We start from the raw sequence: 17,500 nt of genomic DNA, 5'->3' as shown, positions 1-17,500 counted from the left end.
TCAGCACCTGCATTGAGTAGAATGCTCAGCTGGGCATCAGTCCTAAAAACAAACGTTCAAAACAATGGAATAAACGTTTTGAAACGGAGGTTCCATCTGAATCTGGGATCCAATAGGAATGATCGTCCGTTTGTGCTATTTTGAAAATGTCACGTCTTTTGCTTGAATACACCACCTCTTCGATTAAATATAGAATAAGCTACTCCCTCTAATTTCACCCGATAGAAATGTGTCATGATGTCAGATATAATGACATATTCTCTCCAGTGTTATGTAGTTGCTTTACACAACTCTTTACTGTATGTATTTGTTTACGTTGTTGTTGTTTATGTATTTATGTTGTTGTTGTTTATGTATTAATGTTGTTGTTGTTTATGTATTTATGTTGTTGTTGTTGTTTATGTATTTATGTTGTTGTTGTTTATGTATTTATGTTGTTGTTGTTGTTTATGTATTTATGTTGTTGTTGTTTATGTATTTATGTTGTTGTTGTTGTTTATGTATTTATGTTGTTGTTGTTTATGTATTTATGTTGTTGTTGTTGTTTATGTATTTATGTTGTTGTTGTTTATGTATTTATGTTGTTGTTTATGTATTTCTGTTGTTGTTGTTTATGTATTTATGTTGTTGTTGTTGTTTATGTATTTATGTTGTTGTTGTTTATGTATTTATGTTGTTGTTGTTTATGTATTTATGTTGTTGTTGTTTATGTATTTATGTTGTTGTTGTTGTTTATGTATTTATGTTGTTGTTGTTTATGTATTTATGTTGTTGTTGTTTATGTATTTATGTTGTTGTGTGTTGTCCAGGCACTACGTCCAGCAGTAACACAGTAGTGGCAGGACAGGAGAACTTCCCAGAGACAGAGGAGTCCAAGCTGGCCAGAGAGAACGAGGAGAGGTGGGTCCCCATCACAGCACCCTTTGGGTAGATATTTTATACAATCATTTCAAATAACTTTATTATTCAGAAATCAATGTGATGACACTTTAAACTTAAAGCCTACCCTCACTGTGTGTGTTCTCAGGGCCAAGGCTCACAACAGACTGGAGTCTCGCTACAGTAACAGCTCAGGCGGTTCCTATGACGATGAGAAGAGTGAGTAGAACCTTAAACTGACAGATTTTTATGGGGATTTTTTTTATTCTGCTAATTGATTTTCCGTGAGGGCGCGGAACCTCACTGCAGATTCCTCTGCAGTCTGTAAACACACACACCCCTATGGGAAAGGGCCTTGGGCCCTGCATTCCTCTCCACAATGTCCTCATAGTGTTAGTCACTTCAACCTCGTTAGTAGTCTGTTGTTGTAATTATCACTAATTCCGTAGCGTCTTTGACAAACTGACAGGAGATTTACACAACACACACACACACACACACACACACACACACACACACACACACACACACACACACACACACACACACACACACACACAGCGAGAGAAAGAGAGAGAGAGACTGAAAGGAGATTTACAACTAAAAGATAGACATGCTTTGTGACAGATGTAGGATCTTAATTTGAGCCAGTTTGCTACAGCAGGAAAATAATCCTGCAGCAACAGGAAATTAGAATTATTATATGGATTATAATTAATGGAAATTTTTGTAGGAGTTGATACATTTTTCATTAGGGAAAATTAAGTCCAAAATTTCTATGTGGAAATTGCAAACTTCAGAAGCCTTTTCAAACCTTAAATAACCTACACTTTTTAGATTTCCTGCATTGTGGGAAAGTTATCCTGCTAACAGGGTGATCAAATTAAGATTCTACATCTGGTGCTGGAGTTTGGCTGAGCAGCCTACACTGCCTACTCTGACCACATGTTCCAATGCAAGGGAGCAAGGTTCACTTCTCAGTATAGGCAGGCACTTCCTTTCTTCCCTATCTGTTTCCCCCTCTCCTTCAATCTATATCAAAATATAAAAGGTGAATGGATTGTCAAATTCGAGAGAGATTTGCTCCTACTTTCCCCACATCTTCTAACACAAACATGATATGGACAGGATACAGACAAGATACAGACGATGTTCTACAGTATCACTTTCCCTTACAGACATATCAGACACCAGGACATATATTCTGTCTGGATATCAGCCGTACCAACCACAGTGTCAGCCTGTCATCAGTGAAGGCATTCTGTCTGTGTTTAGCCTGCATGCTTTGGGAGGAATCCAGACCTGTGTGTGTGTGTGTGTGTGCGTCTGCCTTTTTGTCTGTCTCGCGATCAAGAGTATATGTCTCCCACTCAAGAGTGTGTGTCTGTGTCGCTCTCAAATGTGTGTGTGTGTTTGTGTGTTTTGCGATGTCTGATTGACTAATCGCATACCGCACATTCATGAGGTCGTTCTGTGGTGGTTTGTCACCATGCTGTCACATGGAGGCTCTTCTTTCATCAGTCTTTAGGGGTTTCCTTATGGTTCAGCTTTTATTTTCTAACAGCGCTTACAGATTTTAATCAAAAACTTGCATGGTGCAAAATGGAAAACCCCGCCCACCAGGTTCTCCAGGAAAGCTAATGCAAACAATCAATTTATTTTAAAGATTTCTAATAATATTTAAACCCAGATCTGATTATCATTCTAAACCCAGATCTGATTATTATTCTAAACCCAGATCTGATTATCATTCTAAACCCAGATCTGATTATCATTCTAAACCCAGGTCTGATTATCATTCTAAACCCAGATCTGATTATCATTCTAAACCCAGATCTGATTATCATTCTAAACCCAGGTCTGATTATCATTCTAAACCCAGATCTGATTATCATTCTAAACCCAGATCTGATTATCATTGTAAACCCAGATCTGATTATCATTCTAAACCCAGATCTGATTATCATTCTAAACCCAGATCTGATTATCATTCTAAACCCAGATCTGATTATCATTCTAAACCCAGATCGGATTATCATTGTAAACCCAGATCTGATTATCATTCTAAACCCAGATCTGATTATCATTCTAGACCCAGATCTGATTATCATTCTAAACCCAGATCTGATTATCATTCTAAACCCAGATCGGATTATCATTCTAAACCCAGATCTGATTATCATTCTAAACCCAGATCTGATTATCATTCTAGACCCAGATCTGATTATCATTCTAGACCCAGATCTGATTATCATTCTAAACCCAGATCTGATTATCATTCTAAACCCAGATCTGATTATCATTCTAAACCCAGATCTGATTATCATTCTAAACCCAGATCTGATTATCATTCTAGACCCAGATCTGATTATCATTCTAAACCCAGGTCTGATTATCATTCTAAACCCAGATCTGATTATCATTCTAAACCCAGATCTGATTATTATTCTAAACCCAGATCTGATTATCATTCTAAACCCAGTTCTGATTATCATTCTAAACCCAGGTCTGATTATCATTCTACACCCAGATCTGATTATCATTCTAAACCCAGGTCTGATTATCATTCTAAACCCAGATCTGATTATCATTCTAAACCCAGATCTGATTATCAATCTAAACCCAGATCTGATTATCATTCTAAACCCAGATCTGATTATCATTCTAAACCCAGATCTGATTATCATTCTAAACCCAGATCTGATTATCATTCTAAACCCAGATCTGATTATCATTCTAAACCCAGATTGGATTATCATTCTAAACCCAGATCTGATTATCATTCTAAACCCAGATCTGATTATCATTCTAGACCCAGATCTGATTATCATTCTAAACCCAGGTCTGATTATCATTCTAAACCCAGATCTGATTATCATTCTAAACCCAGATCTGATTATCATTCTAGACCCAGATCTGATTATCATTCTAAACCCAGATCTGATTATCCTTCTAAACCCAGATCTGATTATCATTCTAAACCCAGATCTGATTATCATAATGTGTTTGTTGTGTTTTGTGTGTGTGTTTGTCTAAACCCAGGTCTGATAAAAAAAAGCTCCTGGCCCTAATTGTTAGAACATAACACTGTCTCCTGATTGGTCTATTCCCCCAGATGACCCTCTCCCGCCGTATGCTGGTTGGCTGATGAGCGTGTTGGAGACCAATCGGCCGCAGCCGTTGCCCATGCCAGTTAACGGAGGTTGCTGGGCGCCGCTGGTGGACTACCTTCCTGAAACCATCACACCTAGGGGACCACTACACAGGTAAACACACAACAATAAATATGATGAAAAACACTAGTCAACGACCTGCTTTTCCTGACTAAAACCATGAGGATAACGAGACGAGATGCCCTGAAAAAAACAAACATTACTATTACAAATTACTTTTCATTTTAGTCTACGAAAGTGTGACGAAACGAGAATTCCATGTGAGACTGATGGACATTTAATTTGACATGAAGATTCTGCGGACTATTTTATGCAATCCTCTCATTGGCAGAATTGTCATCTTTTAGTTGAGCTGATCTGCTCTCCCACACAGCTCCCAGGCGGTCTCTTCAGTCACTCCTCAGTCTTTTCAACTGATGTGAAGCCGGCTAGGAAACAATACTGTTTACAGATGTAGGATCTTCATTTGATCACACCTTTTGTTGCTGAGAATTTTCCAGCACAGTAGGAAATGGAAACTTGTAGTGTATTCAAAGTAAAAAAAATTTATACAAAAAATGCTTCTAAAGTTTGTAATTTTCACTTTAAAATGTCAGACTTCATTTGCCCTAATGAAAAATGTATCAACCCCTACAAAAAATGATTATAATCCACATAATATTTCATTTTTCCTGTTGCTGCAGGATTATCTTTCTGCTGTAGCAAACTGTCTCAAATAAAGATCCTTAATTTCATCTATTTTTGCTTTGATCTCATCAGAAGCTCTATTTTCTGACATTCACTGTTATTCATTCATCTGGGTTGCGGTCCACTAATGCTATTTGTTGACTATTAGGAGTACAGTAATACTTCTGGCATTTCTGGAAAGCTCCAATTCGCCCCTTTTCAGGGAAACAACAGTTATTTATGACCTTGACGGTTATGATGGGGAGGAAGTCAGAGCTGTAAATTGTTTAACCTGTAGCCAAGACTTTATGGTTGGCCTATATGGTAGACTAAGGCTAGCATTGGTTACAATATGCCACAATATCAATGTTGCCAGTATATGAGGGGATAGTAAGCCTAGTTGGACATGGCTATCTGAATGTGTACAGTAGCCGAAATATTCCATTATTTAATAGAAAAGAATGCACTGACTATTATGTGACTAAAATGGTGTGACTAAGGGAATGGAATATATTATGTGACTGAAATGGTGTGACTAAGGGAATGGAATATATTATGTGACTGAAATGGTGTGACTAAGGGAATGGAATATATTATGTGACTGAAATGGTGTGACTACGGGAATGGAATATATTATGTGACTGAAATGGTGTGACTAAGGGAATGGAATATATTATGTGAATGAAATGGTGTGACTAAGGGAATGGAATATATTATGTGACTGAAATGGTGTGACTACGGGAATGGAATATATTATGTACATGATGTAAGGTAAGTTAGAGGTGTGTATGAACTATTTAATAAAACAAAAGAAAACTACAATGACTAAAATAGGACTTAAATGACTGTGACTAAAACTATACTTACATTTTTATTTATTTTACTAGGCAAGTCAGTTAAGAACAAATTCTTATTTACAATGACGGCCTAGGAACAGTGGGTTAACTGCCTTGTTCAGGGGCAGAATGACAGATTTTTACCTTGTCAGCTCGGGGATTCAAACTTGCAACCTTTCAGTTACTGGCCCAACGCTCTAACCACTAGGCTACCCTGCTGCCCAATGACTGTGACTAAAACTAGACTTAAATGACTGTGACTAAAACTAGACTTAAATGACTGACTAAAACTAGACTTAAATGACTGTGACTAAAACTAGACTTAAATAACAAAATGAACACTGACACACATGCACATACAGTACACACGTGCACACACACACTCACACACATACAGTGCCTTGCGAAAGTATTCAGCCCCCTTGAACTTTTCGACCTTTTGCCACATTTCAGGCTTCAAACATAAAGATATAAAACTGTAATTTTTGTGAAGAATCAACAACAAGTGGGACAGAATCATGAAGTGGAACGAAATTTATTGGATATTTCAAACTTTTTTAACAAATAAAAAACTGAAAAATTGGGCGTGCAAAATTATTCAGCCCCCTTAAGTTAATACTTTGTAGCGCCACCTTTTGCTGCGATTACAGCTGTAAGTCACTTGGGGTATGTCTCTATCAGTTTTGCACATCGAGAGACTGAAATTTTTGCCCATTCCTCCTTGCAAAACAGCTCGAGCTCAGTGAGGTTGGATGGAGAGCGTTTGTGAACAGCAGTTTTCAGTTCTTTCCACAGATTCTCGATTGGATTCAGGTCTGGACTTTGACTTGGCCATTCTAACACCTGGATATGTTTATTTGTGAACCATTCTATTGTAGATTTTGCTTTATGTTTTGGATCATTGTCTTGTTGGAAGACAAATCTCCGTCCCAGTCTCAGGTCTTTTGCAGGTTTTCTTCCAGAATGGTCCTGTATTTGGCTCCATCCATCTTCCCATCAATTTTAACCATCTTCCCTGCCCCTGCTGAAGAAAAGCAGGCCCAAACCATGATGCTGCCACCACCATGTTTGACAGTGGGGATGGTGTGTTCAGGGTGATGAGCTGTGTTGCTTTTACGCCAAACATAACGTTTTGCATTGTTGCCAAAAAGTTTGATTTTGGTTTCATCTGACCAGAGCACCTTCTTCCACATGTTTGCTGTGTCTCCCAGGTGGCTAGTGGCAAACTTTAAACGACACTTTTTATGGATATCTTTAAGAAATGGCTTTCTTCTTGCCACTCTTCCATAAAGGCCAGATTTGTGCAGTATACGACTGATTGTTGTCCTATGGACAGAGTCTCCCACCTCAGCTGTAGATCTCTGCAGTTCATCCAGAGTGATCATGGGCCTCTTGGCTGCATCTCTGATCAGTCTTCTCCTTGTATGAGCTGAAAGTTTAGAGGGACGGCCGGGTCTTCGTAGATTTGCAGTGGTCTGATACTCTTTCCATTTTAATATTATCGCTTGCACAGTGCTCCTTGGGATGTTTAAAGCTTGGGAAATCTTTTTGTATCCAAATCCGGCTTTAAACTTCTCCACAACAGTATCTTGGACCTGCCTGGTGTGTTCCTTGTTCTTCATGATGCTCTCTGCACTTTAAACGGACCTCTGAGACTATCACAGAGCAGGTGCATTTATACGGAGACTTGATTACACACAGGTGGATTCTATTTATCATCATTAGTCATTTAGGTCAACATTGGATCATTCAGAGATCCTCACTGAACTTCTGGAGCGAGTTTGCTGCACTGAAAGTAAAGGGGCTGAATAATTTTGCACAGCCAATTTTTCAGTTTTTTATTTGTTAAAAAAGTTTGAAATATCCAATAAATTTCGTTCCACTTCATAATTGTGTCCCACTTGTTGTTGATTCTTCACAACAAATTACAGTTTTATATCTTTATGTTTGAAGCCTGAAATGTGGCAAAAGGTCAAAAAGTTCAAGGGGGCTGAATACTTTCGCAAGGCACTGTACACACACACAGGCACCTGCATACCTTTCCAGCCAAGAGGCTGCTAATCTGCTGATCCAGCTGCAGGACAGAATGTAGAGAATGTGTTCCTCACCACCTAAATATAATTATCTCTGTCTCAGTAAGACAATATAATTATCTCTGTCTCAGTAAGACAATATAATTATCTGTGTCTCAGTAAGACAATATAATTATCTCTGTCTCAGTAAGACAATATAATAATCTCTGTCTCAGTAAAACAATATAATAATCTCTGTCTCAATAAGACAATATAATTATCTCTGTCTCAGTAAGACAATATCATTATCTCTGTCTCAGTAAGACAATATAATTATCTCTGTCTCAGTAAGACAATATAATTATCTCTGTCTCAGTAAGACAATATAATTATCTCTGTCTCAGAAAGAAAATATAATTATCTCTGCTTTAGTAAGACAATATAATTATCTCTGTCTCAGTAAGAAAGTATAATAATCTCTGCTTTAGTAAGATAATATTTATTTTACCAGGTAAGTTGACTGAGAACACATTCTCATCAACAACCTAGGGAATAGTTACAGAGGATGAATGAGCCAATTATAAACTGGGGATTATTAGGTGACCATGATGGTATGAGGGGTTAACACCCCTACTCTAACAATACGTGCCATGGGATCTTTAATGACCTCAGAGAGTCAGGACACCCATTTAACATCCCATCTGAAAGACAGCACCCTACACAATCACTGCCCTGGGGCATATATTTTTTTAATATATGAGGAAAGAGTACCTCCTACTGCCCCTCCAACACCATATGGTCTCCCATCCAGGGACCGACCAGGGCCCGACCAGGGCCAACCCTGCTTAGCTTGAGATGCAAGCCAGCAGTGGGATGCAGGGTGGTATGCTGCTGGCTTGCTGAGATAATATAATAATCTCTGTCTCAGTAAAATAATATAATAATCTCTGTCTCAGTAAAACAATATAATAATCTCTGTCTCAGTAAAACAATATAATAATCTCTGTCTCAGTAAAACAATATAAAAATCTCTGAGATCAGAGATATCATAGAGAGACATACAACGACACAGTCGAGGAAAAACGTGTGTCTATTTAAAATGCTGTCTGTCAACTGTGTGTGTGTTCTTCTCTATGGTTGGACTATATGACAATGTCATAAAATAAATTGTTTGGTGGAAAAATGTTAAAAGTTAAAGTTAATGTAGCATGTTTATATCAAGACCTCTATTTGTGTTCCAAAACTTGTTTTTTGAAATGTGCAGATTTTTGCAAATTCCTTTTTTATTCCCTTTGTTCATTTGTACAGGTTAACTAACTCAATCACATGCTGTGTTTTGCGTTCTCTCAGGTGTAATATAGCAGTGATCTTCATGACAGAGATGGTGGTGGACCACAGTGTGAGAGAAGACTGGGCCCTTCACCTTCCACTACTGCTGCACGCCCTATTCCTAGGTACAGTACCATCTCTGTTTGTCGTCCGGGTTTGGCCAGTATAGGCCATCATTGTAAATAAGAAGTTGTTCTTAACTGACTTGCATAGTTAAATAAAGGTTAAATAAAAAAATACAAAATAATAATAATTCATCCAAACATGTTAATGATGGACTGCGTGGGCGTGTGTGTGTGTAGTAGTGTGCATTTCTCCTTTGCCAAGATAATCCATCCACCTGACAGGTGTGGCATATGAAGAAGCTGATTAAACAGCATGATCATTACACAGGTGCACCTTGTGCTGGGGACAATAAAAGGCCACTCTAAAATGTGCAGTTTTATCACACAACTCAATGCCACAGATATTTCAGGTTTTGAAGAAGCGTGCAATTGGCATGCTGACAGCAGAAATGTCCACCATAGCTGTTGCCAGAGAATTTAATGTTCATTTCTCTACCATAAGCCGTCTCCAACGTTGTTTTAGAGAATTTGAAAATATGTCCAACCGGCCTCACAACCGCAGACCACGTGTAACCACGCCAACCCAGGAACTCCACATACAGCCTCTTCACCAGTGGGATCGTCTAAAGGACAGCTGATTAAATTTAGTATTTCTGTCTGTAATAAAGCCCTTTTGTGGGGAAAAACTAATTCTGATTGGCTGGGCCTGGCTCCCCGGTGGCTGGACCCCTACAGGTCTAACGTTGTCTCTATTCTCCAGGTCTGGACCCCTACAGGTCTAACGTTGTCTCTATTCTCCAGGTATGGACCCCTGCAGGTCTAATGTTGTCTCTATTCTCCAGGTCTGGACCCCTACAGGTCTAACGTTGTCTCTATTCTCCAGGTCTGGACCCCTACAGGTCTAACGTTGTCTCTATTCTCCAGGTCTGGACCACTACAGGCCAGAGGTGTTTGAACACAGCAAGCGTCTCCTCCTCCACCTCCTCATCGCTTTATCCTGCAACAACAACTTCCAGGTATTTGTATTTCTATTTAGTATGGATCCCCATTAGTTCCTGCCAAGGCAGCAGCTACTCTTCCTGGGGTTTATTATGGATCCCCATTAGTTCCTGCCAAGGCAGCAGGTTCTCTTCCTGGGGTTTATTATGGATCCCCATTAGTTCCTGCCAAGGCAGCAGCTACTCTTCCTGGGGTTTATTATGGATCCCCATTAGTTCCTGCCAAGGCAGCAGCTTCTCTTCCTGGGGTTTATTATGGATCCACATTAGTTCCTGCCAAGGCAGCAGCTACTCTTCCTGGGGTTTATTATGGATCCCCATTAGTTCCTGCCAAGGGCGCAGCTACTCTTCCTGGGGTTTATTATGGATCCCCATTAGTTCCTGCCAAGGCAGCAGCTACTCTTCCTGGGGTTTATTATGGATCCCCATTAGTTCTTGCAAGGCAGCAGCTTCTCTTCCTGGGGTTTATTATGGATCCCCATTAGTTCCTGTCAAAGCAGCAGCTTCTCTTCCTGGGGTTTATTATGGATCCCCAATAGTTCCTGCCAAGGCAGCAGCTTCTCTTCCTGGGGTTTATTATGGATCCCCATTAGTTCCTGCCAAGGCAGCAGCTACTCTTCCTGGGGTTTATTATGGATCCCCAATAGTTCCTGCCTAGGCAGCAGCTTCTCTTCCTGGGGTTTATTATGGATCCCCATTAGTTCCTGCCAAGGCAGCAGCTACTCTTCCTGGGGTTTATTATGGATCCCCATTAGTTCCTGCCAAGGCAGCAGCTTCTCTTCCTGGGGTTTATTATGGATCCCCATTAGTTCCTGCCTAGGCAGCAGCTTCTCTTCCTGGGGTTTATTATATATCCCCATTAGATCCTGCCAAGGCAGCAGCTTCTCTTCCTGGGGTTTATTATGGATCCCCATTTGATCCTGCCAAGGCAGCAGCTTCTCTTCCTGGGGTCCAGCAAAATTAGGGCAGTTATACATTTTTTTTAACATTACAATACATTCACTCTAAAAGACATGGTCCTGTTTAGTGGGGCGCAACGTAGCAAAATGTTTTCAAATGGGAAGCTTTGGCACAAGATGGGAATAAGACCAGCATGTGTTTATGGTTGTGTGTAAGATCGTCTGTGTGTTTTCAGGTCATAACGTGTGTGTGTGGTTGTGTGTTTTAGGTTCATAGCGTGTGTGTGTGTGGTTGTGTGTTTTAGGTTCAAATCAAATCAAATTTATTTTTATATAGCCCTTCGTACATCAGCTGATATTCTCAAAGTGCTGTACAGAAACCCAGCCTAAAACCCCAAACAGCAAGCAAAGCATGTGAAAGAAGCACGGTGGCTAGGAAAAACTCCCTAGGAAAAACTCCCTAGAAAGGCCAAAAACCTAGGAAGAAACCTAGAGAGGAACCAGGCTATGAGGGGTGGCCAGTCCTCTTCTGGCTGTGCAGGGTGGATATTAAAACAGAACATGGTCAAAATGTTAAAATGTTAAAATGTTCATAAATGACCAGCATGGTCAAATAATAATAATCATAGTAGTTGTCGAGGGTGCAACAAGCACGTCCGGTGAACAGGTCAGGGTTCCATAGCCGCAGGCAGAACAGTTGAAACTGGAGCAGCAGCACGGCCAGGTGGACTGGGGACAGCAAGGAGTCATCATACCAGGTAGTCCTGAGGCATGGTCCTAGGGCTCAGGTCCTCCGAGAGAAAGACAGAAAGAGAGAAAGAGAGAATTAGAGAGAGCATATTTAAATACACACAGGACACCGGATAAGACAAGAGAAATACTCCAGATGTAACAGACTGACCCTAGCCCCCGACACATAAACTACTGCAGCATAAATACTGGAGGCTGAGACAGGAGGGATCAGAAGACACTGTGGCCCCATCCGATGATACCCCGGACAGGGCCAAACAGGCAGGATATAACCCCACCCACTTTGCCAAAGCACAGCCCCACACCACTAGAGGGATGTCTCCAACCACCAACTTACCGTCCTAAGACAAGGCCGAGTATAGCCCACAACGATCTCCGCCATGGCACAACCCAAGGGGGGGGGGGCGCCAACCCAGACAGGAAGACCACGTCAGTGACTCAACCCACTCAAGTGACGCACCCCTCCCATGGACGGCATGGAAGAACACCAGTAGGCCAGTGACTCAGCCTCTGTAAAAGGGTTAGAGGCAGAGAATCCCAGTGGAAAGAGGGGAACCGGCAAGGCAGAGACAGCAAGGGCGGTTCGTTGCTCCAGCCTTTCCGTTCACCTTCACACTCCTGGGCCAGACTATACTTAATCATAGGACCTACTGAAGAGATAAGTCTTCAGTAAAGACTTAAAGGTTGAGACTGAGTCTGCGTCTCTCACATTGGTAGGCAGACCATTCCATAAAAATGGAGCTCTATAGGAGAAAGCCCTACCTCCAGCCGTTTGCTTAGAAATTCTAGGGACAATTAGGAGGCCTGCGTCTTGTGACCGTAGCGTACGTGTAGGTATGTACGGCAGGACCAAATCGGAAAGATAGGTAGGAGCAAGCCCATGTAATGCTTTGTAGGTTAGCAGTAAAACCTTGAAATCAGCCCTTGCCTTAACAGGAAGCCAGTGTAGGGAGGCTAACACTGGAGTAATATGATCAAATTTTTTGGTTCTAGTCAGGATTCTAGCAGCCGTATTTAGCACTAACTGAAGTTTATTTAGTGCTTTATCCGGGTAGCCGGAAAGTAGAGCATTGCAGTAGTCCAGCCTAGAAGTAACAAAAGCATGGATTAATTTTTCTGCGTCATTTTTGGACAGAAAATTTCTGATTTTTGCAATGTTACGTAGATGGAAAAAAGCTGTCCTTGAAACAGTCTTGATATGTTCTTCAAAAGAGAGATCAGGGTCCAGAGTAACGCCGAGGTCCTTCACAGTTTTATTTGAGACGACTGTACAACCATCCAGATTAATTGTCAGATTCAACAGAAGATCTCTTTGTTTCTTGGGACCTAGAACAAGCATCTCTGTTTTGTCCGAGTTTAAAAGTAGAAAGTTTGCAGCCATCCACTTCTTTATGTCTGAAACACAGGCTTCTAGCGAGGGCAATTTTGGGGCTTCACCATGTTTCATTGAAATGTACAGCTGTGTGTCGTCTGCATAGCAGTGAAATTTAACATTATGTTTTCGAATGACATCCCCAAGAGGTAAAATATATAGTGAAAACAATAGTGGTCCTAAAACGGAACCTTGAGGAACACCGAAATTTACAATTGATTTGTCAGAGGACAAACCATTCACAGAGACAAACTGATATCTTTCCGACAGATAAGATCTAAACCAGGCCAGAACTTGTCCATGTAGACCAATTTGGGTTTCCAATCTCTCCAAAAGAATGTGGTGATCGATGGTATCAAAAGCGGCACTAAGATCTAGGAGCACGAGGACAGATGCAGAGCCTCGGTCTGACGTCATTAAAAGGTCATTTACCACCTTCACAAGTGCAGTCTCAGTGCTATGATGGGGTCTAAAACCAGACTGAAGCGTTTCGTATACATTGTTTGTCTTCAGGAAGGCAGTCAGTTGCTGTGCAACAGCTTTTTCTAAAATTTTGGAGAGGAATGGAAGATTCGATATAGGCCGATAGTTTTTTATAATTTCTGGATCAAGATTCGGCTTTTTCAAGAGAGGCTTTATTACTGCCACTTTTAGTGAGCTTGGTACACATCCGGTGGATAGAGAGCCGTTTATTATGTTCAACATAGGAGGGCCAAGCACAGGAAGCAGCTCTTTCAGTAGTTTAGTTGGAATAGGGTCCAGTATGCAGCTTGAGGGTTTGGAGGCCATGATTATTTTCATCATTGCGTCAAGAGATATAGTACTAAAACACTTTAGTATCTCCCTTGATCCTAGGTCCTGGCAGAGTTGTGCAGACTCAGGACAATGGAGCTTTGGAGGAATACCCAGATTTAAAGAGGAGTCTGTAATTTGCTTTCTAATGATCATGATCTTTTCCTCAAAGAAGTTCATAAATTTATTACTGCTGAAGTGAAAGCCATCCTCCATTTGCGAAGGCTGCTTTTTAGTTAGCTTTGCGACAGTATCAAAAAGAAATTTCGGATTGTTCTTATTTTCCTCAATTAAGTTGGAAAAATAGGATGATCGAGCAGCAGTAAGGGCTCTTCGATACTGCACGGTACTGTCTTTCCAAGCTAGTCGGAAGACTTCCAGTTTGGTGTGGCGCCATTTCCGTTCCAATTTTCTGGAAGCTTGCTTCAGAGCTCGTGTATTTTCTGTATACCAGGGAGCTAGTTTCTTATGACAGATGTTTTTAGTTTTTAGGGGTGCAACTGCATCTAGGGTATTGCGCAAGGTTAAATTGAGTTCCTCGGTTAGGTGGTTAACTGATTTTTGTCCTCTGACGTCCTTGGGTAGGCAGAGGCAGTCTGGAAGGGCATCAAGGAATCTTTGGGTTGTCTGAGAATTTATAGCACGACTTTTAATGCTCCTTGGTTGGGGTCTGAGCAGATTATTTGTTGCAATTGCAAACGTAATAAAATGGTGGTCCGATAGTCCAGGATTATGAGGAAAAACATTTAGATCCACAACATTTATTCCATGGGACAAAACTAGGTCCAGAGTATGACTGTGGCAGTGAGTAGGTCCAGAGACATGTTGGACAAAACCCACTGAGTCGATGATGGCTCCGAAAGCCTTTTGGAGTGGGTCTGTGGACTTTTCCATGTGAATGTTAAAGTCACCAAAAATTAGAATATTATCTGCTATGACTACAAGATCCGATAGGAATTCAGGGAACTCAGTGAGGAACACTGCATATGGCCCAGGAGGCCTATAAACAGTAGCTATAAAAAGTGAGTGAGTAGGCTGCATAGATTTCATGACTAGAAGCTCAAAAGACGAAAACGTCATTGTTGTTTTTTTTTTTGTAAATTGAAATTTGCTATCGTAAATGTTAGCAACACCTCCGCCTTTGCCGGATGCACGGGGGGTATGGTCACTAATGTAACCTGGGGGTGAGGCCTCATTTAACACAGTAAATTCATCAGGCTTAAGCCATGTTTCAGTCAGGCCATAGCGTTCATAGCGTGTGTGTGTGTGTGTGTGGTTGTGTGTTTTAGGTTCATAGTGTGTGTGTGTGTGGTTGTGTGTTTTATGTTCATAGCGTGTGTGTGTGTGGTTGTGTGTTTTAGGTTCATAGCGTGTGTGTGTGGTTGTGTGTTTTAGGTCCATAGCGTGTGTGTGTGTGGTTGTGTGTTTTAGGTTCATAGCGTGTGTGTGTGTGTGTGTGTGTGTGGTTGTGTGTTTTAGGTTCATAGCGTGTGTGTGTGTGGTTGTGTGTTTTAGGTTCATAGCGTGTGTGTGTGTGGTTGTGTGTTTTAGGTTCATAGCGTGTGTGTGTGTGTGTGTGTGTGTTTTAGGTTCAGAGCGTGTGTGTGTGTGTGGTTGTGTGTTTTAGGTTCATAGCGTGTGTGTGTGTGTGTGTGGTTGTGTGTTTTAGGTTCATAGTGTGTGTGTGTGTGGTTGTGTGTTTTATGTTCATAGCGTGTGTGTGTGTGGTTGTGTGTTTTAGGTTCATAGCGTGTGTGTGTGGTTGTGTGTTTTAGGTTCAGAGCGTGTGTGTGTGTGTGTGTGTGTGGTTGTGTGTGAGAAGTTATTTATTGTCTGTAAAACATGCTACATCCGTGTGTTCCCAGGTGATAGCCTCTGTGCTGCTGCTCACCAGAGAGATCAGTGACAACAAAACACTCACCATCAAATCCAGCTATCAGCCAGAATACCAGTACTCAGGTAACACACACACACACACAGACACACACACTAGAGGCATCAGCAAAGACATTTGTGGTTAGAGAACGCAGTACTTCAGCATGACCATGTAGTAACGACTCTGTCCGTTCTGTTCAGAATCATCAGCAAGGATAGTATTTAACACTAACCAGTTTTGCCGGTACACCTGTTCATCTCTGCTATTCACTTCCTGCTTCCTGTCAGGTGGTCCTGACTTCCTGCGGGAGTGGCAGGCATCCCCGGTGGCTGACTCTGGCATGAGCTCCTCCTCCAACTCTTCTTCTGCCAGTCTTGGCGGCGGCAGCACGGGGGGCAGTGTGGGTAACCTGCCCATGGTAACCCCTGATGACCTGGAGGATCTAGAGGACACGGCCAGTGAGGCGGACAACAAGACCAACAAACTGATAGAGTTCCTAACCACCAGGTACACACAGACACGCACGCTCACACACACATAAAGAGAGAAAGAGAGAGAGAGACTCACACACACACACAATCACAAACACTTAAGACTGAAAAGATGCCTACATTTCAAATCAAATCAAATTTTATTAGTCACATGCGCGGAATACAACAGGTGTAGACCCTACAGTGAAATGCTTACTTACGAGCCCCTAAACAGTGCCGTTTCAAAGAATATGGATAAGAATAAAAGATAAAAGTATCAAGTAATTAAAGAGCAGCAGTAAAAATTAACAATATACACAGGGGGGTGCCGGTACAGAGTCAATGTGTGGGGGCGTTAATGTAGGTAGAGTTAATTAAAGTGACTATGCATAGATGACAACAGAGAGTGGTGGTGGTGGGGGGGGGTCAAGCCATAGTCTGGGTAGCCAATTGACTAGATGTTCAGGAGTCTTATGACTTGGGGGTAGAAGCTGTTTAGATGCCTCTTGGACCTAGACTTGGCGCTCCGGTACTGCTTGCCGTGCGGCAGCAGAGAGAACAGTCTATGACTAGGGTGGCTGGAGTCTTTAACAATTGTTAGGGCCTTCCTCTAACACCGTCTGGTGTAGAGGTCCTGGATGGTAGGCAGCTTAGCCCCAGTGATATACTGGGCCGTACGCACTACCCTCTGAAGTGCCTTGCGGTCGGAGGCCGAGCAGTTGCCATACCAGGCAGTGATGCAACCAGTCAGGATGCTCTCGATGGTGCAGCTGTAGAACCTTTTGAGGATCTCAGGACCCATGCCAAATCATTTTGGTCTCCTGAGGGGGAATAGGTTTTGTCGTGCCCGCTTCACGACTGTCTTGGTGTGTTTGGACCATGTTAGTTTGTTGGTGAGGTGGCCACCAAGGAACTTGAAGCTCTCAACCTGCTCCACTACAGCCCCGTCGATGAGAATGGGGGCGCACTCGGTTCTCCTTTTCCTGTAGTCCACAATCATCTCCTTTGTCTTGATCACAGTAAGGGAGAGGTTGTTGTTCTGGCACCACACTGCCAGGTCTCTGACCTCCTCCCTATAGGCTGTCTCGTTGTTGTCTGTGATCAGGCCTACCACTGTTGTGTCATCAGCAAACTTAATGATGGTGTTGGAGTCGTGCCTGGCCGTGCAGTCATGAGTGAACAGGGAGTACAGGAGGGTCAGTTGAGCACGCACCCCTGAGGGGCCCCTGTGTTGAGGATCCGCGTGGCAGATGTGTTGTTACCTAACCTTACCACCTGGGGGCGGCCCATTTGTGTATCTGTGAAAGTGTGTGCATATGGGGCAGTGGTTGTCACCTGTGTGCAGTGTGTCCGTAGGTGCATGTGTGTGTGTGTGTGTGTGTG

At 41.9% G+C, this 17,500-nt stretch overlaps 1 protein-coding gene across 10 annotated transcripts in view; it reads left to right on the top strand.

Annotated features, from left to right (window-relative positions):
• The window catches only part of LOC106563781 (protein furry homolog), a 267,082-nt gene that overhangs the window by 197,123 nt on the left and 52,459 nt on the right, over nucleotides 1-17,500 (top strand). For 9 of the 10 annotated variants that reach the window (XM_045690192.1, XM_045690188.1, XM_045690185.1 and 6 more), the window contains exons 35-41: nucleotides 810-927; nucleotides 1,028-1,098; nucleotides 3,995-4,145; nucleotides 8,917-9,020; nucleotides 9,885-9,976; nucleotides 15,637-15,730; nucleotides 15,935-16,154. In XM_045690192.1, coding sequence (XP_045546148.1) covers nucleotides 810-927; nucleotides 1,028-1,098; nucleotides 3,995-4,145; nucleotides 8,917-9,020; nucleotides 9,885-9,976; nucleotides 15,637-15,730; nucleotides 15,935-16,154 — 850 coding nt within the window. The remainder of the gene's footprint in view (nucleotides 1-809; nucleotides 928-1,027; nucleotides 1,099-3,994; nucleotides 4,146-8,916; nucleotides 9,021-9,884; nucleotides 9,977-15,636; nucleotides 15,731-15,934; nucleotides 16,155-17,500) is intronic. The other variant, XM_045690187.1, reaches the window with a different exon arrangement.

Source organism: Salmo salar, chromosome ssa11, assembly GCF_905237065.1.
Source record: "Salmo salar chromosome ssa11, Ssal_v3.1, whole genome shotgun sequence".
Lineage (NCBI taxonomy): Eukaryota > Metazoa > Chordata > Actinopteri > Salmoniformes > Salmonidae > Salmo > Salmo salar.
Note: the sequence above shows the minus strand (reverse complement) of the source record. Positions and strands in the feature narration are given on the sequence as shown.